The following is a 26,154-nucleotide window of genomic DNA, read 5'->3' as shown; positions in this document are numbered from 1 at the left end:
GCTTCTCCCTCCCTCTCTAATCTGCAGTTGGACCTCTGATTGGTCGATACTGTGGGACCAGGTTTCCTCCAGAGATCCAGTCATCTACAGGGATTCTGGCTCTTTCTTTCCACACTGACATGGCTGTGGCCAAAGATGGTTTCTCAGCACGGTACAACATGACACACAAGGAAGTCAGTGAAAGTAAGTGTAAGACTTTTATTTTGAAAATCAAAAGACATGCAAGACTACAGGTTCTGATATCTTTTTCTCCTGTTACCCTCCTGTAGCATTCCATTGCAGTAATCCTTTTGGGATGGAGTCGGGAAAGATCACAGATGACCAGATCACAGCCTCATCGAGTTTCTATGATGAACACTGGCTGCCCCGACAGGCTCGACTCAATTACAACGACAATGGATGGACGCCAAACAAAGACAGCAACAGGGAGTACATACAGGTAACAGCTTGCTCCTAATCTGAGTTTAGAAAACTGGGGCTGAATGAAAACAGAGACATATGTTTCACCATGGAGGGCCCAACAGCCTGGCTGATGGGAGCAACATCCATACAGGACGAATCCCTGAAATGTCACTTGCTTATGCTGGCATAAGACATCAAGAACACTAAGTTATTGTCTAATGTGTACATAAGACACATTTAATTCTCCAAATGTCCACATCAGCACTGAGCGTTTGTCATAGTCTAACAAAGCTATGCAAATATGTCTCTTGTAAGGAATGCCAACTCTTTTGTCATTCAAGTTAGGATGGATCGACTTCAAGCCAAGACTTTATTCTCTTTCAAGTCCATTACATCCCTCAGAGTAGCATTCGTTCAATCATTTCAAGCAGGTCTCAGTTCAACAGTGGCTTTATGCTTGCCTACTTTAGCTGTATAAGCCCAGAAAACATATATATCATTATTATTATCGATTGGTCTTTGTTTTTCATTGAGTAGAGCATAAAACAACTCAAAATAACAATAAATATTGTTAGAGGTGCTGTGGAGGTTGGATGGCTCTTTTCTGAACTTGAGAACTGTCTCCACTGATTGGTGGTGAAAGGGACAGGCAGATATATCACTAAAGTTTTCTCTTTCCATCTCTGTAAGCTGAACTCACAAAAAGATACCTGTCAACGTAATTTAATGAATTGTTATCAGATGGGAGTCAGGATTTAAGCTTTTAGTCCTCACATAGTTTTTCCTGCATGTACCAAACACAGCTGATACATCATGAGTCCATACTATTTGGGCTACAAATTGACTACACCATGCTGAAAAATCCAGATCCCTGAGTGCAGATTGTGTATTTTTTGTATAACCTGTAAATAGAAAGCACAAATCCAAGATCCTAATCTTAGAAATAAATCCCCCTCTCGCTTAAGTTTACCCTGCCTCACCTAAAAGCTGCCCGCATTCTTATTTTTATAGCATCCCTTTTCAAGTCACACATAATAACTCTACCACAGCTATATTTGTGGCACTGGATGTGTATATGTGTGGGAGAGAGTGAGTGAGAGCGAGTGAGTGGGAGGTGTAGTGATATCAAGGTTTAACAGCTACATGCCTGGGTAAGGCATTGTTTCCTGTATTCCATCACAGTGCCAACTTTGTGCCATCCCTGTGCCGAGGCTGAGTTATGAGGCTGTCTGGGTGAGAGGGAAAAGGCGGTGTGAGGTTCATACACAAGCTCAGCCAGAAATGGATTCAAACCAGCCTGCGAGGCACTCTTCAGAGAGACGCCTTCTGTAAACAGCACATTATCTGGCTTGGTGTGAACTTCTTGTACAGTAGCTCACAAAGACTGGATACAGGTTTTGCTGTACTCCTTGTTAATAAGCTTTTAAATAGGTATGAATTGGTTATTGGTGACATGTTTTAGTCAACTAATTAGTAAGACTAGAAAAGCACTCAGAGAGCGCAGACCTCCACCAAGCATAATGTGATTGTCACGCAACACTCAAGTCCTACTTTAATGTTATACTCCCTTTCAGCAGACTGCCTGCTACAATTTGGTGTGAGTTGCAGGTTTGTACGATAATTTGTTACCTGACAGTGTTGAAAATGACGATGACCGAGTACATATTTCTTATTCTGGATCTTAGTTTTACATCTTTCAGAAATTATCCTGACCTTGTCTTGTAATCTGTCGCAAAGCAATCTGACCATTTATCGTTGAGTTATATACACATATGGTGAAAACGGCCCTATCTCACAATGATAAAGAATCCTTTAAAAGAATCCAGGATCCAGTAGGTGATCTGGATCAGCACCAAAATGTAATCACTTCTTTCTTATCCTATTTTGAACATTTCCTGAAAGTTTCATCAAGAACTGTTCGTTACTTTTTGAGTTATGTTGTTCATAGACAAGCAAACACACAAACTCCCCCAAAAACATAACCTCCTTGGCTGAGGTAATGATAAGATCCTTCATTCCAAATTTTACCGAAATTTGGCTAGTAAGCTTGTAAGATTTAGACCCTTTTCTTCCAGATTACACTTGATAGCCCAAGATGTGTGGCTTTTAAAAATTGTGATGTTCATTTTGTGCTACAGAAAATGAGTCGGTAAGCGATAAGAACCAGACACACACCTCATTTGTTATTTTCCAGGAACAAAGACAAAGCCACAGACAGCCACACACAGATGTGGAATGGAAGCAGTGCTTCTGATTGTCTGCGCTCCGCTGTGGCCAAAGTGTGGGCCAGCAAACACAGGAAGGGCCTCGGTCCAAGAGTTAGCATGAGGCCAAGGTCTCCTCAGTCTCATCAGGCTTCCTTCCTGTCTCACCTCCACTGCAGCTGACTGCTCACTCTCTCCGGAATGATCTCAAAATGAGCAGACATTGAAGAATATGCCCAATGTGAATTAGTTAAATAGCTCCTCATTTATACTTTTTTTTTTCTTCAAAGGGGGTCCAGGTGGGCCATACACCTCATCAGCCTATGATAAGACCCCAATAATTCATTAAACATCAGATTTGAAGGCATAAAACTGTACTGACAGATGGCTTGAAATCAAGTTTCTGCCTCCCTCGTGTTGCCGTTCCATCTCTCTCTGGTCACCAGTGTTGTGGTCAGGTGGCTGCGTTCCACAGGGGCTCTCAGCTGTTCCCCTTCGTTAACACCTAGCAGCGAGCAAGGCCCCTGCTCGTGTGTATTTTCGTGCATTTGTGTTGGTGTGTGTGCAAGTTCCTATCATGACAAGCAGCTGTCATAAATGCCACTGTGCCTCTCCTTCTTACTCCTTGCACCCTGTTCCTCTTCGGACTAAGTGTGTGCGTCTGCGTTTCAGTAGTTGGGTGTGTTTTGAAAGATATGTGCGGTCCATGCGGCTCAGCATGTGTGTGTTGCTATGTTGGCTCAAGAGCCACGTGTAGGGTTTAAATCTTTCTCTGGGGTCCTCCACGTAGGGTATGATGCCATTTTCTTTTCTTTTTATTGAAGATGTATGCGGTCCACTAAATCTTGAAGCTATTACAGAAGGGTCCGAACTAAAAGTTTGACTCTGAACGTCTCTGTTTTATCCAAGAAATGTGTGATTATTGCCCTGCTGTAATATCTTCTAGCCAGTTTTTCGGTCACCTTGAGAAAGCTCAGGTGATCCCCAAGTCTTTCGTATCCTCTTTAAAAAAGTTCATAGCCTTTTGGTGATCAAAAATCTCGTTTGATTTTCCAATCAGAGACACAGCTCAGGTCACATGACTGGCAGGCGCCCTGTAGCTGTTGGAAAGGAAACTCACAGCTGGCGTCATAACCAAAATGGCTGCGTCCATGGATTGGCTTCATTACACTGTATCAGGAACAGGCGGGTGACGTAGCAAAGGCTACGTCCATATTTTGTACAGTCATTGGTCACACCTGTCACAGCAGCTTTAGCACTCTGCTTCAACTTTCTGTAGCCAAAATTCACATAATCTGAAACTCTCAGCTCAGAAAAGTCTTTAAAGATCATCTCCCTGAAACGATGGAGGTTCAACCAACAGATTTTGGGGTGACTAGGTGGGTACACCAGGACATTGTCTCTGTACATTCCTCCTCTTCTGATCTGCTCCTTCTTCTGTTTCTTCTCTGGTCCAGTGAGGTGTGGTGCAGATTGATGATGTGAGCTCTGGTGGCTCCGTTATTCTAACAACTCAGTGATTGATGAGAAGCCTTGGGAAGGCTCACTTAGCATCTCTGTCTCCCTCTTGCTCTCTTTCTTCCTCCCTCTCTTGCTTTCTTTCTTCCTCCCTCTCTTGCTCTCTCTCTCATTCATTTATTCCTTGCCTCCTTCACTTTTTCCTCCCTCTCTCCTTCTTCCTCTTATTCCCTCACTCCACACCCTTCCTCTTCTCATTCGTTCCTGTCCTCAGTTCCGGACTATCGATTAGTTGTCTAGGTGGATCTCTGTCTGGCCCTAAGCGTGCAGGGGCGTGTGTGTCAGTGTGTGTATGTGTGTTTGTGTCAAAGTGTGCGTGTGTGTGTGTGTGTTTGTGTCAGAGTGTGTGTGTTACAAGTAATCTAAAACACCTGTCTCTCTGACAGATAACAAGCGCAGCATTTTACCTCCCTCCGTGTTTTGTACTATACCCCTGTGGGACACACAGCATGCACCCCCCCTCTCACACGCGCACACACGCATACACACACACATGCACACAAGTTTTGATTAATCTACAGGTTTCAGCAGCTCCAACGGAGGAGAAAAAATGTTATAACTCACAATAAACCCTTTCTCATCTGCTGCTCTTTATTTGTCTGCAGGCCCTTTTTGTCTGAGGCTCTTTTCTCCTCCACACAAAAGCTTATTTTGTAAAGTAAAGGCCTGCATCTCCAATCAATAACCCAGTGTAGCAAAGGACATGTAAACCCAGGGCTGGAAAATGGGACAGAGTAATGTGGACTGTGTTCTTGGTAAAGATTAGGAATGGTAAATATGAAGTCCATTGAGTGCTCTGTACAAATCAAGAGATTCAATACCTTTTATCTTTCTATTATTACTTAAAGAGCTACTTTTTCTGCTTGATTAATTCATTTCAGACACTGTGGAGCAAAACAAATGTACATCTACTCAAGGGACCTCAAAATGAGAGAGTGTAAAGTTTGCATCCATTACACAGTGGGATCCATGTTCAATGCAGCACGGCTAGCAGCATTCGGAACACGTAGTGTAGCATCCACGATCAGGATAGGGAGGTGATTATGGCTATTGTATGGGAGGAAATTAAAATGAGCCCCGGGTCATTACTATCGATCTGCAAGGAGAGAGACAGAGAGAGGAAAGAAAAGCAATGAATGTGAGAGAGGAAGGCTCATAAATTTGGGTGAATAATTTTGTGATTATGGACGTTTTCAGTCAATGTAATGCTTTACACACTTTACAAGAGGGAAATCTGAAAGGTAAATAACTCAACATTTGTGCCTGATGATATTTCCAATTACAACCCTAGAAAACTTTTCTTTCAAGTGTTTTTCTGTTGTTACAGGTAGGCCTGGGCTGATAACAAATTTTGCTGGACAATATATTTTCCCACAACCCTTGATGATAAATGATATTGACAATATTATTTCGAGACCAAATTAGCCTCAAATATTAAAGTAATAAATAATGATTATGAAATACACACTTTTAAATGCAATAAAAATTTATTTCTCATGAGTATTAGTAGAACAAACGCACCCCGGTGCTGAGAGCAATGCACAGAGTGATCCCTCTTGACATCTCTGGGGTCCCAACTCCCACCGGACACCCGAGACATTGACTCGTTGAAACCATCTATTCCACCTGGCCTACTCAATCTGACTGTCATCCATCTTATCTTTAATATATATATGTTTATACATTTTTCTTTTTAAACTTTTGTAGTATTTTTAAACAGTGTTTTGTACAGTGTGCTTGGGTGTCTTGGAAGGCGCCTTGAAATAAAATGTATCACTATTATTAGTATTAATAAACAAACGTGTGTTGATGCCTGCAAAATTATTGAGATCATTTTTTTCAATGTACGATTTATTGGTTTATTGACCGTTATCCCAGGCTAAATTACAGGTTAATTTTTTATTTAAAACCTTCTCTCCCTTTATTTTGGACCAACAGGTGGACCTCCATACCTTGAAGGTGCTAACAGGCATCGCCACTCAAGGCGCCATTTCAAAAGAAACGCAAAAGTCTTATCATGTCACCACCTTCAAGCTGGAAGTTAGCACCAATGGAGAGGATTGGATGATCTACAGGCACGGCAAGAACCATAAGGTAGGCTCAGACCTATGCAGGGAACACACACACACACTTGCACACATATTGGTGCCATGAGTTCAACCACGAACTAATCTGGGTAGCTGGAGAAAGTCTGGATGCTCTTAGGTGACACATGCCTCAACATGCACCCACATGGAAGAGGCAGAGAAAAGCACGAGATGGAATATATGCAGCAAGAGTTGACCACAAGCCCAGAACCCAACCAGTGTCTGCAATTACAGCCATTCCACCACCGTTCACTTGGCTTCATTTAAAGGTTTACGACCAAGCCAGAAACAGCACACGTCTCCAAGCTCCAGAGTGATACCTTACATCACGCTCACACCGCACAGTCTGCTCTTCACATCCCATCTGGTTCCTGTTACTTACTGGTCAGATTCCTGCCTAATGTCGACCTGCTTGGACAGGTTTGTGAGCCGCTTCTCTCAGAGGCGTTAGAGCATGATGAATCATCGGTGAGTGTGCTGAAGACTGGGAGTGCTGGGTAGAAATGAAGCAGACGGTACCACAGGTCTTTAAAATGGTTGCAGCTTCAATTAAACCAGAAGAGCGTTCCAGTGGTTGTGGCTGTTTTTTCCATCACACTTGTGCTCCCACTGCTCTAGCGGTCACATATGTTTGTCCTGCGGTCTAACGCCACGTCTAGCTGAATGCCATAAACCATGACTCCTCCATAAAGAACACTAATGCATGCACACTCACTGACATGCATATGCACAAATACTTTATACTGTAAGGAGGAAACCGGAGATCCAGTCTTACCATCTGCATGTGGTTCCGCTGTGGACTTCAGATACCATAAGGCTAACAGTTTGAGCTGCGTCACTGATAAGTGATTGATGGATAAAACACAGGAAGATATGGAAACAAAATAAAGTAAGGGGGAAAAACATGTACAGGGATGAGGCACAAGAAAGTTTAAGACATGCTAAGGCAATCTGCTGAAACATGTTGTATTTTCATTGTATTTATTTATTTACTTATTTATTTGTTTGCTTTTTTATTTATACCTTTTATACAACTCAAAAATCCTCATTTTTCATCACATTGTTGTTTTAGAAAACCCTTATTTCAGCCTCTATGTGAAAAGCTTTGTTTTAGCTGCTGTCAGAGTTATGGGCAGACTTTGATGTTTGAGGCCCACCTGCTAACATGTCATGAACCAGTTTGGAGATGCTATGAGATTATCATTTAAGAAACTCGTGTAGGTCTCTACATTGACAATGGACTGTTTTACGCATTTTGCATACAGATTCAGAGCTTCACTACATATAAGTATGTAACACCTTGTTAATCTGCACATTGTTTAGGTTGGACATCCAGTTTTGCTGCTTCATACCGACTCCTACACTTATATCTCCTCTTTAAGCTCAATAGTTTGGATGAAAAACTGTGCAACTGACACAAATGTTTCCCAGCAAGCGAAGAAGCATTTATCCTTAGATATGGATTACATGTCATGGATGACATCACGTGTAACAACCAGACTCACCTAAGTCAAAAGTTCAATCAAATGAAAGAATAAGTTTCTATGTCTAGTTTGTTAATTCATCTCTTTCAAACATATTGCATGTATTCATTCTGCTATGTCATCAGTCATGGAGTAATATTCTGCCCCTGCTTCTGACACCAGGGGATATGATTTAATAACAATACATTCAGATTAATGATGATGTTTTCAGGTCAGCTGTTGGTGTCACCAACCATAATCCCCCTTGATTCCCCCTATAACCATGGAAAACTGCCTCAGAGCTGAATGCTAAGAGAGGCACAGAGGGTTGTGTGGGCGTGCATGTGATTATGAATGTGGTGTGAGTGTGTTGGAGGAGGAGGGGTTTTGAATAAATCAGCAGCAGCTTCTGGTTGAATATCCCTCGTTTGTCTACCAAACACACGCCTTCACACACACACACACATGCACCACCTCGCACCCACTGCTAAAGGTCTTTTGAGTGAGAATCGCTCCCCTGGAGGGTCAGTCTGTGCAGCAATCTGATTGTTCTGCCCAGGGCCATCAGTTGGTTTACTTGATTCACTGTTCTGGATCAGAATAAAAGAAGATGAAGAGGGAAGTAAGAGCAGAGGGAGCTGAGAAAAGACCAGAAGAATGATGGTAATCTGACTAAAAATCAAATGTTGGCACACCTCAGGTGGCCTCAACTTGCAGTTCTGGTCATCTCTGTCTGCTTTTAGGTGTGAGTTAAAGTTTGTGTCTTCTGAAAGTGTGTTGTGAGGAGGATATATAAATAACTCAAAAGCAAAAGCCAAGAAGATCTTTTGGCAGGATGTTTTATAGTTTGGGTGTGTGAAATCCCATGTCTGCGTTCAGAGGATAACTCAAGGAAATGTTTTTTATAATTGAGAGCAGATCTTGGAGCAGTTGTATGCATGTAACATTCTCCTTATTTATTTATGTAGACATGCTGATTTATTGATTTCATTCAACATAAGCCTCCCTGCCAACGCAAGGGATGCAACTCCTGTCTGAGTAACATCTTGAACCTGCATCAAACTATCCACTCATCCATGACTTTTACCTGACATTTTCATTCACTCACCTCTTCACTAAGTCCTTCAAAGTCTCTCCATCCATCTAATCTCCCGTCGCTGTCCCCAGTCTTCATATCTTCATCCACCTCGTCCCTCCACTCTTTCTCTCTTTTCCCATCCCTCTTCTTTTGCCTCCGTCAGCACTTCATCATTCCGTCTCCCTCCCCCCATATGCTCCTGAGAAAGTCATCATGATTTAGACAGGCAAGTTTATGCTGCCTGAACAAATGACTTTTCTGTGCTTGGCCTATGGTGTTGGTTTGGTGTGTGTGTGTGTGTGTGTGTGTCTATGGGAGAATTATTGAGTTTGTGTTTAATGAGAAGGGGCATTAAAGGAGGACAAGAATTAATGTGATCCACATGTATAGTAGAAAAGAAAAATATGAGCTTAGCACACTGTCTGCACTCACACAACGACACACCTGCGCACATCACAATTATAAATCAGTGTTGACAGCAAGTGCATGTGCAAACACATGCATTGTCGAATTTGGGATTTCAACCTTATTCAGCTCAATTCACTAGTGCATATCTTTCAATAAATCAGAAACTGTACCCCAAAACACCAGCACACACTCACACACACATACATGATGGTTTTAAACATCTGGGAGCCATAGAGGCGGAGCTAATGTCACACAGCAGCATAATGATTTGTGTGATCTCTAATGTCTGTGATAGTGTCATTAAGGCTCGCAGTGAACCAGATGGAGCATGTGGAATACATGTTAACTTGCAGGAATGTTTGAGGGAGAAGGAGAAGTAATGTTCATTCAACATTTATTACTGCGTTGTACTGACAGGCTCCCAAATGACAGGCACTGAATCAAGACGTGCACCCGGGTAAGCAAACAGATGGGCAGAGTGGAAGACGCAGGGCAAACAAGACTCCAGAATTAACTCTGCAGAAACAGGACACTCTTGAGCTTCTTTTTGGAAGTTAGAAGTAGCTGTTGGATTTTGTTTTAGTATTTGAAGGGTTTTATGATTTAGTGCACACAGGGATCTATTGGTTACGAGAGGTTTTATTAACTTGGGATTAAAAGTTGAAGATAATCAGGGTGTCCGCGGGGTCTTAAAAAGTATTAAAAAGTCTTAATTGTGGTTTTGAGGTATTAAGTTTCATAGGTATTCAAGCTTTGACCCAAAAAATATCCATGAATATTTATTTTCCTCCCTGCGACTGTCCCCTGATTGGGACGTTCAACATTCAGCCGATAAAGTTCTAAAATAGAATATAATAGAAAAGAATAGAGTTACATTATTGATCCCAAACTGGAAAATTGTTGCGTTAATAGCAGCAATCGATGGAGTCAGTAGAAAAATACAAAAATAAAAAAAAATAAAATAACAAAAAATACATAAAGACTCTAGTTACATTAAATACAACAATAAGGATTGTGAGCGGTATAAACACCAGCTATAAATTAACGTCATTTCTAGTTTCATAAAGAGAAATTAAATGCAACATCAAAGCAAATCACACTATCTCCGGCACATGTCCTAAATTTTAAAAAATGATTAAATAATTTCTAATTTTCTTCAGCAAGTTGGCCTTGAATAACTGCTGTTTCTTGTTGTGGGAGTGTCGATAAACCTGCCTTTAGTTTCATTTGTTCTTTCAAGCTTTATTCCTCCTTAGCTTACATCATTTCTGTAAAAAAAGTAAACTACAACTGTTAAAAAGTGGATGCCAACAACAACTGAGAGAAGCAAAAAAGCCTTAAAACTTTTTTAAAGGGTTTTGAAAAAGTCTTAAAAAGGTGTTGAAATCAACCTCAGGAGTTTAGCATATACCCTGGATAATGTATCCTCAAGCCTGGCCCACAATACTTTGGCCATTTTACACCGGATGCACCTCTGGTCCAGCTCTACTCCGTCACAGCACTGAATCAGATAGGTTTCTGTTCAAGTCAATGTGTCGACTCACATTGGCAATGTTGTAGACTGACTGAGTCCCTGCTCTGGCAAGTCGGGGTTGGACTTATCAGATATGCAAGCCTCTTTGTTTGCCCAGATGTCTGAGCTATGACATGTCAATTTACCAAAAGCTCATCAGGCATTACAGGAAGTCATAAACAGAAACCACCAAAACCAGCACCATATTTAGCTTGACTGTAACAATAACCCAACATAATGAGCAGAGCATGATGAGTTGGCCTGGCCTCTAGATATTAATTTCCAGTGGCTCTTTTCCTTCCATGGTTCTGATATTCATCTTTCTTTGTACTTTGTGACTTCAGTGCTGTGCTCCCATTTCTAGAAAGCCTGCTTCCGTGACTTTCATTCTATTTCGTGTAACAGTCTGTAGACTGCACGCACAGTTTTCATCGAGGTTCCCCCCACTCACTGGATTTCTGATCGTAAATATTGAACATGTTTAATATTAATGAGACAGTGTGACCCTGATTAACTTCTGAAGAGACCATGGGAAGAATCACTGCTCTTTTAAAAACTCTCACTACAGCAAATTCTGGCAAGATAATCTTTAAAACCATAACCTACAATTTTCTAAAAGAGAGGATTCTGAGAGATGAATTTGCAGTTAGTACTTTGCTTTAGTTTGAGTGTTCGTCTTATCTGGAACAAATGTCATCATTTAGCCCTTCTGACTCGTCCTCTCTGGTCATTACAACCCTGGACCTCAGCCAAGACCAAAACCTCCTATTCCCACCTTAATCTGTAGGAGGGAAGGATGGATGGGGAGGAGGGAAACGTGGGTTGACTGAGAGGAATGGTGATGAGGAGGGAGAGTAGGAAAGTTGAAAAAGAGAAATACCGAAGAAAAATACAAGCAAAAGGTCAAGCAGTGAAGCACAGAAGTGATAGAGCAAGAAAAAGTAAGCTGTGCGGAGGGAGGAAGAGAGTTGGAAACCAAAGGGAGAGGAGTGAGGTTCATAGGGGAACAAGAGAGAGGAGGAAGGAGGCAGAAAGGAAAGGAAAGAAAAGAAGCATTCACAGGGGAAACAGCACAAAAAAGAAAGAGGGATAGATGGATGGAAGAGGAATAATGAGAAAAGCAGACAGGGGTGTTGACCAGAAATCCCTCTGGAAAGATCAGAGGTCCCAGCAACACAGCCTGGAAGAATGTCAGGAGAGGGGATATTAAATGAATCGGCAGTGGGTTGCAGGAGGGTGGGCCGAGTTGAGGTGAGGGAGAGCAGGATAGAAAAGAGCTTGTGACAAATGGAGAGGAAAAAGTTGAGGAAAAAATAGTAGGAAGTGCAACCAAGGGGAGTGTTTGAGCGTGACTCGTGTTGTTGGGTTCAATAGATTTGCGGACTTTGCCGTCACACACCTGGATTCAGCTTTCAAACACAGGTTTCCTCCCTGAAGTCCATGTGTGTGCGTTTGTCCTTGTGTGATGAAATTAGAGGAGATAGAGGCTGTTTTACTATTTTATAGCTGTATCCACACAAAGACTAAAAACACTCACAGAGCACGGACATTTGAATAATTCAATATGTCTGAACCGGTGCTCACCGGTTGACTGACTGCCACCCTGCAGGGTGACACAAACACAGACACACCTGTTCTTTTCCTTCCCATGAGGTGGACCTTTTCCTCCTTGTGCTCTTTTTCTTTTCTGTAGTTACATGTTAAGCCTGGTTAGCCTCCTTCTGACTACAAAGCAGAGGCAGATTCACAGTGTGTGTCCTTGTGTATGGCACATTATTGTTATTCAGTAGAGCAGGTGTGTGTAAATGAAGGAAAAAACAGCATTCACTCCATGTCCGTCACCTTTGACCTTCACTGAATGAAAGCACCATTTGAATATGGAAGACTTATCTCCCTTGGCATTGTTCTTGTGGAGTAGATGCCAAACAATGCTTTGTGGATGCTTTGTGCAGTGATCAGATGCAGCCACCTGAGTGAAGAAACAAGGGAAGCTGACACCAGGAACAGATGCTGGACTTAACTCCGCTGTCTTTCTTTCACACACAACCCGAGCTGTGTTGTGGTTGTCTTCCATTAGCTGATTGCTGCAGAAGCCTTTTAGAAAGAGTCTGTTAACAGTGAATGAAGGAGTCTAAGACCGCTGAGAGGTTGCATATCCCCTTACACTGACTCCCTGTGATGAGATCCCATCTGTGTTATGAACTTTAGACTGAACCACAGCATTTTGCCAATTTTGAAAAGGTTGGCATTCAAGTTAGAAAAGCATACTGAGTCTCCAAACTTTGAGTTTGAGCTGAGTCTTGAGTGAATTGAGTCCAAATTGCCCATGATGCTGTTTTATTCAGATCTATTCGCTGTGAGAACCTGGACTTACAGTGTGAGACCTTTAGACACATCGGTGATCGGCCTATCCTTGCACATGAAACTGATCTTATATACCTCTGGGAAGGTCTGACACCCAGCCATTGTTGCTTTTTGTTCTAGGACCTAAAACTCAGAACACTATATTAGTAATTGAAGTTTAAACATAAAGATTTTATTGTTTCGAAAGTATTACTCAATGATTTTTAATGAAATAAGATTGGAAAATTGAAGGCATGCTGTCAGTTACAAAAAATTAAAAGTAAAAATTGGTATCGGCCCAAGTCAGTATTGGTAGGGTGGGTGATGGGCCAGACAAATGTTATCGATGCACCCTTAATTTTAATGTAACATAGTTTCGTTTTTTGATTCTTAAATTTGACACTTGTATGCTTACACATACTTGATGCCACAGCTGCAAGGTCTGGATCTGCCCCTGTCTATGATTCCATAGCTATGGGATCATTGCAGGTGTCTAATAAATCAAAAGGACATGCAATCCACCCGCCATTAATCAAAACCAAAAATTTTTACCATTTCCATTTTGTAGTAGTTTGATAACAGTAACAGTCCTCGTGACTGCAGCTTCGCACAAACTCCTCTGGTTACATCCTGCAGACGTCTGTTAATGTCTTTTAGGTTGTTTCCTGTCTTCTTGAAACTGAACAGAAGCTGTTGCCAAACAAGTCAGTCACACACAGCCAGGGAGTGAAGACCCATGCCAACCCTTGTTCGAAACTGGATAAGTTATTAGTGCTTTGTACAGATTACTATCCTTAATCTTCTAAGTCTTAAAGCAGTCAATGCTCGAGTCTTGATGCAAACCGTAATGCATATTGGTACATGTTTCACTTGAGCACATGCTAATAAATAACTCACACATATTCAATTTATTCTGCCTGATTGTTTCAACATGGGCTGATAAAATCCAACAGTGAGGTTAAAACAGTAGATAAAGTACCACAGCTGTGCAAACTGCACTCCATGCATTATGTAGGAAACATATTTACATGTTGACAGTGGGCCAACTTGGCATTGATTCTGAATATTTAAGACAATTTCCTGAGACTTTTCATAGAGGTAACAAGTGTTCTGTATGTGGTGATGAGCTCCTCTGGTATTTTCATATCATTTACCTGGCTATCAGAGGATTACTGAAGAGGCTGTAAAGCAGCATTGGTACCAATGAGAGGTTTGCATCAGGCAGAGGCTGAAAAGAAATTGAATGGTTGCTCCATTTGGAATGTATTTACAAAGTGAAGGGATAGATTTATGTTCAAGAATCTGTGTGTACAAGAAAATAGAGAGGGCACAAACATACAAGGTTCTGTGTTCACACAAACACATGTACACACACATTCAAAGACCCTGTATGTGTGTGATCTGTGCACACATTTTGTGAGGGAATGTTTCGGCGTGCACCAAGGGAAATCAGAAAGGACCCACCAGCCCCCAGCCCCTTAGAGTGAGACTTCATAATTACACTTTTACACACTGACACACCAGGGCACACACACACTTGTAATTACAGCTGCTACCACATTCCCATTAAGTCTTTTGGGGCCTTTCGGCATTTTTCCATCATTTAACCGGTCACAGTTTGTGGAATTAGGGGAACTATAAGGGCATGAGTGCACTGGGTCTGACTTTGTCGTACATCCAGTGGGTCACAAGTTCAATTCCCAGCTGGCCTGGTCGCCTGCTCCTGTTCCAGTAAGTCACAAAGTGTTTTCATCCATATTTTGGTCCCTGCTGTTTAATGGATTGGGAACAGGAAGATATGATGAACTTCCACACACTCCTAATACAAGTAAACATCTACACATGGGCGCCCAAGCAAGTAATTGCAAGGCCTTAGGCTCTGTTGAAAGAGGTTTGCTGCTCTCTGTATTAAACACTGGATGCTGTGTTTTCAGCACTAATGAAACATAATGAAGAAAAAGTTTGAGATTCAGCAGCAAAACAGCCTTTGAGGTTCTCTAATGAAACAACATGACATGTTTTTCTGCTTAGATTTTTACAGCAGTATATCATCATGGCAGCCAGAGGGGGAGATAGAGATGTCAAACAGAAAGACAGAGAGAAGATTGAACATGAAATGAGAGAGAGAAGAAAGGAAGCCCAGCTGTGTTTTCCTGTGGTGAGCCGACGGAGATGGTAGTCATAGACAGAAAGAGGGAGAGCAACATGACACTCTGTCAGAAAGACAAAGATGTAAAGTCTCAGTGTCAAGAGACAAAAAGAGTGCTTCTGGCCATGTGTGCTAGCATTCAATTTCCTTTTTAACTGTCTGTGTTTTTAGAGGGTGTGTGTATGTGTCTTTGTGTGTGAAGTATGTAGTTGAAGTTGGTCAGGAGTGACGAGGCTGGGGCACTTTGTAAAGCAGTGGGGAGATAGTGTGTTTTTGGTGTTGTGTGTGACACTAAGTGTTATAAATCAAGTCTTTGTCTTCTCATTGAGGGTGAAAGTGTGTGCTTTTCTTTGCCCTTCCATGTGTAAAGGCTTTAATATGATTTTTCCCAGTGTGTGAGGTTGAGTCAAAACAATGCACAATGCTTGCACACTGATTTTTCTCTGTCAGTCATTGTCGTAGGGAAAGTAGAGTTCCTTACTGTTTTTTTGTCAATCACTCTTGTGATGTAGCTATTGCTTAGCTTGCTCAGTTTATGATACCAACATGACCTGTTGCATAAAGTAAAGTGGGCTGACTGTCATGCAGAAACAGAAGGGCTGATTTATGCTTGACGCGTCCACCAGGTCTGTGCGGCTTTGTGCGGGTGAATGACATAATTTTCACACCTATGCCCCCTTGCGCGGCCCTTTTCATGCAGAAAATTTCCACACCTCGCACTCTCTGAAAATTTCTAACCTGCCGAACAAAGACGCACAGCCAAGATGGCAGAGGAACAGGATCTCTTATTGGTCAAAGTGTAGAAATACAATTATCTGTGTCTCTTCACTGTGATAACTGAGTGGTAAATAATTCATGGCGTGAAAAATTGTGGCCACTCAGCAGAGATGAGGAATCTGATAAAAGAACCTGGAAAAATCGCCGGGAGAGATATGTCATATTGTAAACCAAGGCAAACTTTTTGACTCTCGTTTAGAACTCTGGTAGATATAATTTTGCAAAACACCGCCCCCTGCAGTATGGGATGGATGCCAACGGACGCAGCGGGGTGTTAAATAGCTTAAAAGTCATGTGTCTCATTTTCTGCACATCATGATCATGCTAAAATCGTAACACAGCCTAACTTCTTCTTTTTTCAAACAGCTCTGAGAAAGCTTCAAGAAAGCTACAAATATGCTGCACTTCCTCTCAAAGAGAGTAAATACTGACAGTGGCTTGATACAGGATGGAAGTGGTACTGCTAGGACTATTTTTTCCACTGCTAAGACATTTTGCATGGTGTTGGAAGGTACACTGGTGACAAACCTAATTGCAGTTTGAGCTCATACATGTTTGTAGTCAAATGAAACTGTACTTATTCTGAGGTTTCACAGTTGTCATACTTAACTGTCCCACACTATCTTGATAATACAGTCTAATCGAATTAAAAAGAGTTTTACTTGAGTAATTTGTGTGGACAAAACAGTATAGATAAAACCTGGATGAAGGCTCAGTGATGTCACTTTGGAAACCCTTCAGTTTGGAACAACTCAAAAGATCTCTGTGCGTTATGTGTTGTCATGAATTGTCTTAGAAAGATGTAATACAGAGCCTTTGTGTGAGGCAAAACAACACAAATACAGAAAATCCCATAGGCTGTAAATCTAAATTTCATCTGTTTCTCTTTTTCCAGGTATTCCATGCCAATGTCGATGCCACAGAGGTGGTTCTCAATCGGATCCCACAGCCAGTCTTGGCCCGCTTTGTCCGAATCAGACCTCAGACGTGGAAGAATGGCATCGCAATGCGCTTCGAGCTTTACGGTTGTCAGATCACGGGTAAGAAAGATGAAGTGATTTCTTCTGTAGAGTTTCTCAGACTTTTTCTGGCCTCATGGGACTGAGCCTTGCAAAAACACTTCACTCTTCACTAGTGATAAACTAACTTTTATGGGGTCAGGAGGTGGGTTATAGTAAAAATAGATCCCTTTAACAACATTTCCTGTAAAAATTGAGAGAAGTTCTATATTTCATCATTTATATAACCTAATGACTTATAATTCCTTTGTTCATCCATCCATCAATCCATCCACTTTTTTTTTTTAGACTTTCCTTGCCTTTCCGTCATCTACCTCTCTTTCACTCACATCCACGCAGAATAACCCGCCCTCATGAGCACTCACACTCTTGCCCTTGCTCTTTCATATACATATCCTGCCTCTTTGTCTCCCACTCACACATTACACACATACACACACAAACACACACACACACACACACACACGCAAATAGAAACACACTCAGTCCTAATAGAATAATACTAGTGTGATGTGTGGGTGATAACATCAGAGAGTAACAGGCTCTCAGCTTTCATCTGCAGCCCTGGCAAACAAACACAATTTCAACCGGTATAATCTGCTCAATACTATAAATAGATAAAACTTAATTAGACTGTCTCTGTGTGTGTGTGTTAGAAATGGTAAAAGAGCGAGTGTTTCAATCCATTTGAGTGTGCACATACGTGTGTGTGTGTGTCCTAGCTTCACTGTATCATTATTAGGTTAGGGCCTCTCTCTGCTGCCGTAGTAGTGGCCATTGAGAGGGACAGATATGCTCTTATCTAGGAGGGCTATTTCAGCACCCACACAAATCACAATCACACCAAAACAACATGATACTGTCCAGGGTGTGTGTGTCTCCCTGAGTGTTGTGTCGGAAGAGTCAGAGCAAGCATAAGAAACAAGGATGTGGCATATATCAGGTGTCTTTACCCATGTTCCGGCTATTTTTACCCTATTGTAACACCTGGAATTGCATTATATATCACCCTTCTTTTCATGCTATACTTCACCAGTGAGAACCATTTCAACACATCCTTTGGCCATTTCTTTTCCTTGGGTATTGCCCATCTCTGCTGCCTTGTAATGTCTGCAATCCATCATCAAACTGAGAAAAACTGGCTCTATATGCAAAATCTTGACAGTTTATGTTTCATCTGATGGACAGGTTTTGTCACTTCAGAGGTTAGCTGAGGGAAAAAACACTGCAGAGAAAACTTTATATCTAAACATAGCAGATAATAGCTCTGCAGTATAATTTATTTTTCTTTTTTTTTCTCTGGTGCACATAGACATATTGACAAGCACACACCCGAACACACTGCCAGGGGGATTGTGATAATGCCCTACACAGGCCTATAAAGGCAGACATAAAGCAGTCAGTCAGTGACATGTCATTAACTTAAATCACACTTTTATGTCTCTCCCTCTACTTTTTCCCCTCTTTCTACCTATCCTTCTTCATTGTGGCTCTGTTTTTTCTTCCTTCCTCTCTGCTCGTTCCTCTGTCCTTCTGCTGCCTTTGCTGACAGCTTCCATTCCCACTTTTCTCCCACTGTCCCTCGTTCCTCTCCTCGTTTGTGCCTTGCCTTAAATCTTCTTCGTCCCTGTCTTGTTCAGCTCGCTGTCCCTCCATCTGTCTTTCTCTCCTTCCTTAATCTCTTTTTATTTCAGCCCTGCAGCACCTATCAATCACTTGTTTTTAGCACCTTTATCGTTTTTCTCACCAGGCTTGTGTAAGTGTGCGTGTTTGTAAAACTCTATGTGTGAGTGTGTGTGTGCGTGCAGGATAGGCTGGGCCTCAGTGGTGTGCTTTACAGCTTTTTTAAGATCCTGTTATCGGTAAAAAGCACTGTGGGAGTGTGTGTGCACTCATGTGTGGGCTCAACACCTGAGCATGTGCATGTTTCAGCCTTTTAACTGCGATTATTTAACTTTGTGCCGTTGTGTGAAGCAGAATGCATGTGTCTTAGTTCCCATATGTGTGTGTTTTTGTGTATGCATGTGTGTGCGTGTTGAGAGACAGAGCTTTCCTGCTGTTGTGTGATAGGTATTTCTGCTGCTGTCCTCTCCAGAGATGATATTCTAATCGACTCCCACGGCTCCCCTGTATAAGAAAAACCTGCTGGAGTGCAACTGCTGCTCTCTATAGATGCAAAAATAACCAAATTTGAATAAACAATTTTACAATACATATTTTTCTTTGCTAATCAACTTGAGTTTCTATTGCAAAACTTGAGGGAGCTCATTTAGCTTTGCTCGGCTTGTTGTTGTTTGTTGTTGATTCATTATTAACTAAAGAGAGGCGCGGCTGCAAACGTCACAGCATTAAACATTCATCCCCATGTGGACCTGAAGAATGTCACCATCAATCACCGTCACCCCTCACTGTCAATCTGCTCTCTCTGCTTCCCTTCAACACCCTCCCTTTATCTTTCTCACCCTTTCTGTTCACCCGCTCTCTCCTCAGACCATCTTTGTGTTCGACCTTTTGGTCTATCTGTTGATCTTCTCTTTGTGCGTGAACTCCTCTACCTCACTTCCTTCCTGTCATTTATCCTACAATTCTACAGTTTCATTTAGAAGACACTTGTGTCCTAAGTGACATACAACACAAGCAAGGATTTAGACAGAGGGGAAACCTAGCTAGTGCAACAAAAGTACTACAAGTTTTTCGGCTGCAGGTGCTGCCATTAAGTGCTGCATTTTTTTTTCAATAGTGTAGAATAATCTAGCCAACAAACCACTATTAATTGCTGCAACAATACACTTCAACCTTTAATAATTTTCAGTAATTAGTGCTGAAAATTCACTAAGAGTTGGGTCTTAGACCTTCTGTCTCATTCTCCCCCTGAGGACAAAGAGGAGAAGGGTCATCTTTAGTGCTTCAGTGTTCCCTGAACAGATGAGTTTTCAGACATCTCTTTTAAGTAGAAAGGGACTCTGTGGATCGTATAGAGTTAGGCAATTCATTCCACCATTTGGGTACAACAAAGAAGAGTCTGGCTCGAGATTCAGAGCCTCACTGGGCTGGGAGCACCAGGCGTCTTTCACAAGCAGAGCTAGATGGCAAGGAGGAGTATAGACCTGGATGAGGGACCCCAAGTGCAGGAGCTGTTCTTGTCAATGTTTTATAAACCAAAGAAGAGCTTTGAATTTGATTTGAGCTGCCACTGGAAGCCAGTTAAGAGAGAGATTAGCAGCGGGGTGACATTTGCTGTTATGGGCTGGTTTCCTCCTTTACTTCTTCCATCTTTCAGATAAACACGATCGCTGCTTTGTTCCCTTTGTTTTCTATCATTATTTATTTCAATAACATGCTGATGCGTGTTAGGCCAAAACCCATTTTTCAGTATCATAAGCAGAGTCTCTTTGATCTGCTGCATGCTTTCATTTACTTCCTACATTTGGGAGTTTGCTGGCTCAATTCCCCATGAAGAATCCCCCTTCGGTAGCTCGGTGAAAGTTATGCATCAACTCTGCAGCAGCAGGAAGGAAAATTAATGAAATGGGTTGAGGGGAAGCAACAGAGTGCAACACAACAGTCATTGTTTAACAATTCATGTCACAAACAAAGAGTTTTACTCCAAAATGAGATCAAGCGATGACGCCAAATCGTTTTTGACCTTAAGTTGGAAAGTCACCCATGAGATGTTTTTGAATCACAAATGCTAAGTTAGGAACGGTATCATTTAACCACTAATTAAAAACCTGACTTTTTTGTGTTTTCCATTCAGATGCTCCTTGCTCGGAGTTACAGGGCATGTTATCCGGGCTGATACCTGACTCCCAGATCACCGCTTCATCCATGAGGGACATCCACGGCTCCACAGGGGCAGCCAGGCTAGTGGCCAGTCGCTCAGGGTGGTTTCCAAACCCAACACAACCCGTAGCTGGAGAGGAATGGCTACAAGTATGTTACCTTTCCTCTTAATGAGTGGTTTTGTTTCAAGCAGAACTTGTTTCCATCACAGAGGAGCTTGTATTTAGACTCGAGAAGCTGCGGGTGGGGTGCAGTGTCTTGCCTTGTCTTGCATCAGGAGGATAATTTTGCCTGTTGTGCCTCATTAAATCTCAGTCTTTGTTTTTGTCCCTTTTTTCCAGGACAGAAACAAACATTATGTAACATCTAGCCGTTGTCGAGGTTCTGTTTAAATTTCTATCATTTTTGATGCTGTCTGGGGCAAAGTGTTAGAATTAATTTGATCAAAAATACAGTTTTCCCAGACTAAATCAACAAGCTGGAAAGAATAACCACTATTACCTTCAGTGAATGCAATGACAGAAAAGGTTAATGAGGGAAACACTAAACGCAATAAACACCAACAAGGTGAATAACTTTGTCAGTTCAAGAAAACAAAAGTTGGTGCTTTGGAATAGGAACAGTCAAGAAACAGAAAACTGCAAAAATACCCATTGATTCACATTGTGGACTTCTGTCTATTTTTAGTTTCTTATCTAAGTCAGCTAATGAAAAACAATAAAAATGAAGAGATGTTTCAGATCCAGATTTTCCCTGTAACAAAAGCCCAGCACTGATCAGTCACAGGCTGCAGACACAGTCTGAAAAGCCACAAGTGTGAAGGGGAAATGAGAAATGACCAGGCTCTGTGCTGCCATTACAATGATAATACTGTGTTGTTTGTGTTGCAGGTGGACCTTGGGGTGCCCAAAATGGTGCGTGGCATTATTACCCAGGGTGCAAGAGGGCTGGAGGGGAGCACCAGTGCTGAGAACAGAGCGTTTGTCAGGAAGTACAAACTGGCACACAGCTTGACGGGCAAAGAATGGACGTACATCATTGACAGCAAGACTGGGTTCGCTAAGGTAAAAGAAGAGAATACACACACACACACACACGCACACACTCTATCTCTGTCTGCTTGACACAAACATATGTACTCTCCTCTCTCTGATTGTCGCTGTCAGCTCTCCCTCATTTGTAGTTTATTTATAGCTGTCTTTCAACCCAACCTCTCCTCACTCTCCGTTTCTTTCTTCCCCTCTGCCTCTGTCTCTCACACTTTCTGTCACTCTTGTCATTTTCAGCAAAAAATCCTTTTTATTACCATCCCAGTTCTGATAATAATTCAATTTAATCACCTCACCTCTCATTCTCCCTGTTTCTGTCTTTCGCTGTACTCTCTTTCTCTGCTTTTCTCCGTGTCTCTTCCTCTTGTTCACTCATCCTCTATTTGTCTCTCATGGGTGTTAATTAAAAATGTCTTTCCTGCATCACCACTCAACAAGGCTGGCAGTCGAACGCACAGAGAGACGGGGCACTTTAAACTCTGTCCTCCTTTCTGAGACTGTGTCTTAAAGCGCTTTAATAGCACTACTGAGTGTCTGGCTTTCCTCCTGATGCTTAAATCCTGTTCTCTCTCATCTGCCTGTCTTGTTAAATGAGCATCCTGGGAAATTCATCTTATGTTACTTTCTTTAAATTCCAAAAAACAGGGAAGACAGAAGATAAATTCTAATTAATGAAACCAATATCACAACTTTCGCTGCCCATATTTTCAGAGCTTTCGTGGAGGAGTCTAGTCAGTTTTCAGCTTGTAATAAATCTTGTGTTTTGCCAGCGGCTGCTTCAAGCCGCCTCAAAAAATTACTTGAAAATCAAAGGAAATGCAGTCTCTGTTGTTATTTTTATGACACGTGTCATACTGTGCGTGGAAACATTGCTGATTAGAGGTGGTTTTATGACTGTGGAGAGACAGGCTCACTATGCTGCTATTGTTTTTCAATTAGACGTGAATGGTGGTGTGGTGAGATGACAAATTTTACTTCCTTTGCAGCGTTATCCATTGTTTTAAGATACTCATCCTCAGTGCTGCCAGTGCACCCACTATGACAGATTCCACATTCATCACGCTAACATGGAGTAAAACCTATCACTCATCGTTTTGTATCTCAGACAGCTTTGGCTTTCACACAAACTTTAGGACATGCAATGATACTTTTAACATGCTTCCCTTTAAAGTAGCAGTCTGACAACGCAGCAGGATCCCACAGTGGTGAAAAACAGACTTAAAAGAAGCTGTCATCACTGGAACAGGCCACAGAAGTTTCCCATCTTTTCCCATTGAGCGCACAAATTGAACTTGGAACTGTAGAAATTTACAGGGAATAAAAGAAACATCACATCAGTAACAATGTTTTTGTACCTGTCTCTCTGTTTTTAGATTTTTGAGGGGAACGGCCATTATGATACACCAGAGGTGCGGAGGTTTGATGAGATAGTGGCCCAGTACATCAGAGTGTTTCCAGAGCGGTGGTCCCCAGCTGGGATCGGCATGAGGATGGAGGTGCTCGGCTGTGACCTACCAGGTAAGAAAACACACAGAAGTGAGAGTTTCAGGGCTGCACAGATCCGCAACACATGCAAAGCTATATACAGGTGGACTGGCAGAATTGTGCAAATGCAAACAAACAAAGTAATTCCCATAGCTTTCCTTCGTTTATGACCTGCACATAAAACAGCACCTACTCTTGACCATTAAGATAAATGATACACTATCTGTGATCAAGAGCAATCTTTGCTACATGGTACATATATCATCATAGCTGTTATGATGCTTCAGCATGCATGTATATTACATGATCCATAAACAAAATTACAAACCAAACTGTGACTTTAATGTTCCATGTGAATCACGTCATTAATCTCTTTGACACAGGTGATTAGTGCACTGATGGGGGTTGTGTGCATACTTATGAGCACCAAGAATGTGTGTGTGCTTTCTGTAATCTCTCATTGTGTGTAACTATATATATGTATATGTATACGTACTTGAGTGCATATGTATGTTCTCTTCTCTGCTTTCTGCACTGTGGTCAAAGTTAATCATCTTGCTCTATAGGAGGCATTGCAGCATGTCTGGGCAGGGATTAACATGTCTAGGTCATGGGACTTTTACTAATAGTGACCAGCTGTGCAGCTGTAGTACTTTATTGTTTTCACAGCCTATTATGTAAATAACAAGTTGCAAGTGTGTTGTGAAAGATTGAGCTACATGGTCCGTTAAACAATCTGTGATCTATTCTGTTTTTTTCCTTTTAATATCTGATTCATTGAATGCTAAAAGATTAGTGTTGTTCATAAAGAGTGATGTTGGATAGAGATCATTAGCACTATTTCCCTGGACTGAATTGAGTGAGCACTATTTGAAACAATATGTTACTGTTGAATAGAGCTTGTTAACTGCAGCAAGTAAATTATTCTCAGCTGGACAACAACTTCAGTAATAAAGCAAGCCACTGTAACATTCCCCACACATTTATTGCTTTACTTTAGCTTTAATATGATGCATGGATTCAGCAGCATTATTCTGTCAAATCATCAGTAGACAAAGCCGTGATAGTTAGAAAATAAATATCAGCCCGAATGATGATATAACTAAAATGGTCACTATCTGTCTGCAACAAATCCAGGCATCTATACTGAGAAATGTTGAGTTCAGAGTGCTGTTGTTGTAACTACCTCCTCCTCTCTTCTCCTTCATGATCCATCAGATCTTACCGCTTTAGTCAGGTTGTGACATGTGAGAGGTGAAGACAAGAACAGGAAATGACACGGACCTGTTCCCACCGGACATGATGGGGGCTGTTTTCTGTATTTTCAGAACTTGTGTGTGTGTGTCTGACGGGTAAAGGAAAGAAAGGCAGAGGAAAGCGAGTAAGAGAGGTGAGAGAGTTGAAACAGAAAGATGAGAGAGAGCCCAAAGGACTAAATACCCTAGATGTGTCAGGGCTAGCCTAGGGGTTGGCAGTGATGGGAATAACAGGACATCCTCTGCTCTTAACATAAGTTCTAACATGGCTGTATGAAAAATATGAGGCGGGCATAGATCACATATATCATGTATAAAGGATTTTTTGAGTGCTTAAGCAACAGATAGTTGATAGTCAGTGAGCAGATTGTTATACCTGTTAGAATCCTGACAGGGTGAGCTGAACCCTGACCAGCTCGCAAAAAAAACAGAAAAGCACTTAGAGAGCGCAGACCTCTGCCAAGCATATATTGTGATTGTCACGTAACACTTTAGACCTACTTTAATGTTATACTTCCTTTCAGCAGACTGTCTGCTACAATTTGGTGTTAGTTGCAGGTTTGTACAATAATTTGTTACCTGCCAGTGTTGAAAATGATGATGACCCAGAACATATTTCATATTCTAGATTTTAGGATCCAGAATATTGCCAGGATCAGGATCCTATTTTTCCATCTGTCAGAAATTATTGTGACCTTGTCTTGTATTGTTTTCCAAAGCAATCCCATCATTTATCATAGTTATATACACATGGTGAAAACCACACTATCTCACAATGATAAAGAATCCTTTAAAAAATCCTGGATCCAGACAGTGATCCAGATCACCTCCAAAATGTAATCACTTCTCCCTTATCTTGTTTTGAACATTTCCTGATAATTTCGTCAAGATCTGTGGGTTACTGTTTGAGTTATGTTCACAGACAGACAAACTCCCCCAAAAACACAACCTCCTTGGCGGAGGTAAAAATCTTTCTACCTGGTCATCATCCAAAGCCATAGATGAGAAGTGTTGATTGATTTAAAAAAGGAATTATTCATAAAGCTTATAATTTTTCACTCTGATCACATTTTCCTTAGAAAAAAAATTATACTACAGTAAAGATGTTTTCACTATAAATACTATATAAACACATGATTATAATTAGGTTTTTCAGTGCAGCCTATTGCATGACAATATGAAAATTGAATTAAATAATTTGATTCACAATCAATCATGCAAACAGCAGCAAAGGAGTTGTAAAAAAGAGCATTTTAGACGCAAGCTTTGCTGACATCATCTGGATTGTAGAAAAGGATCCATTCAAATAACCTGCATGTTGTTTGACCTTCCAGGGGTCATGTTGAGTATGCTAAAGGATCCCAGTGTTTCTACCACAGTGTCAACAGGCAGAGTTAACATGCTCTGGACAAACTGGTTTGATGTTATGTCTGTGGTCTGGTTGTCCCTGCATTGTGGCACTCTTCCAATTAAGGGTGAAGTATAGTTGTTAGGGAGTTTTGACCAATCAGAATCAGGTATTTAACACAGCCGTGTGATAAGTATGACAGGTGGGTAATAACATCAAACACAGCACTCAGTGTAACAGCTTCAATTAAGTAAACCTTCAGGCAGAATGTT

At 41.5% G+C, this 26,154-nt stretch overlaps 1 protein-coding gene across 3 annotated transcripts in view; it reads left to right on the top strand.

The window, feature by feature from the left end:
* LOC141807958 (neuropilin-2-like) overlaps window positions 1-26,154 on the top strand; it is a 106,181-nt gene that overhangs the window by 43,704 nt on the left and 36,323 nt on the right. For all 3 annotated transcript variants that reach the window (XM_074694170.1, XM_074694168.1, XM_074694169.1), the window contains exons 5-11: window positions 28-183; window positions 270-439; window positions 6,063-6,218; window positions 16,838-16,982; window positions 20,719-20,894; window positions 21,635-21,808; window positions 23,167-23,311. In XM_074694170.1, the coding sequence (XP_074550271.1) occupies window positions 28-183; window positions 270-439; window positions 6,063-6,218; window positions 16,838-16,982; window positions 20,719-20,894; window positions 21,635-21,808; window positions 23,167-23,311 (1,122 nt within the window). The remainder of the gene's footprint in view (window positions 1-27; window positions 184-269; window positions 440-6,062; window positions 6,219-16,837; window positions 16,983-20,718; window positions 20,895-21,634; window positions 21,809-23,166; window positions 23,312-26,154) is intronic.

The sequence above is a fragment of the Halichoeres trimaculatus genome, unplaced genomic scaffold, assembly GCF_033239565.1.
Source record: "Halichoeres trimaculatus isolate MK-OKI-2021-1 unplaced genomic scaffold, fHalTri1.1 fHalTri1_scaffold_19, whole genome shotgun sequence".
Lineage (NCBI taxonomy): Eukaryota > Metazoa > Chordata > Actinopteri > Labriformes > Labridae > Halichoeres > Halichoeres trimaculatus.
This window is presented reverse-complemented; position numbering and strand designations above follow the sequence as displayed.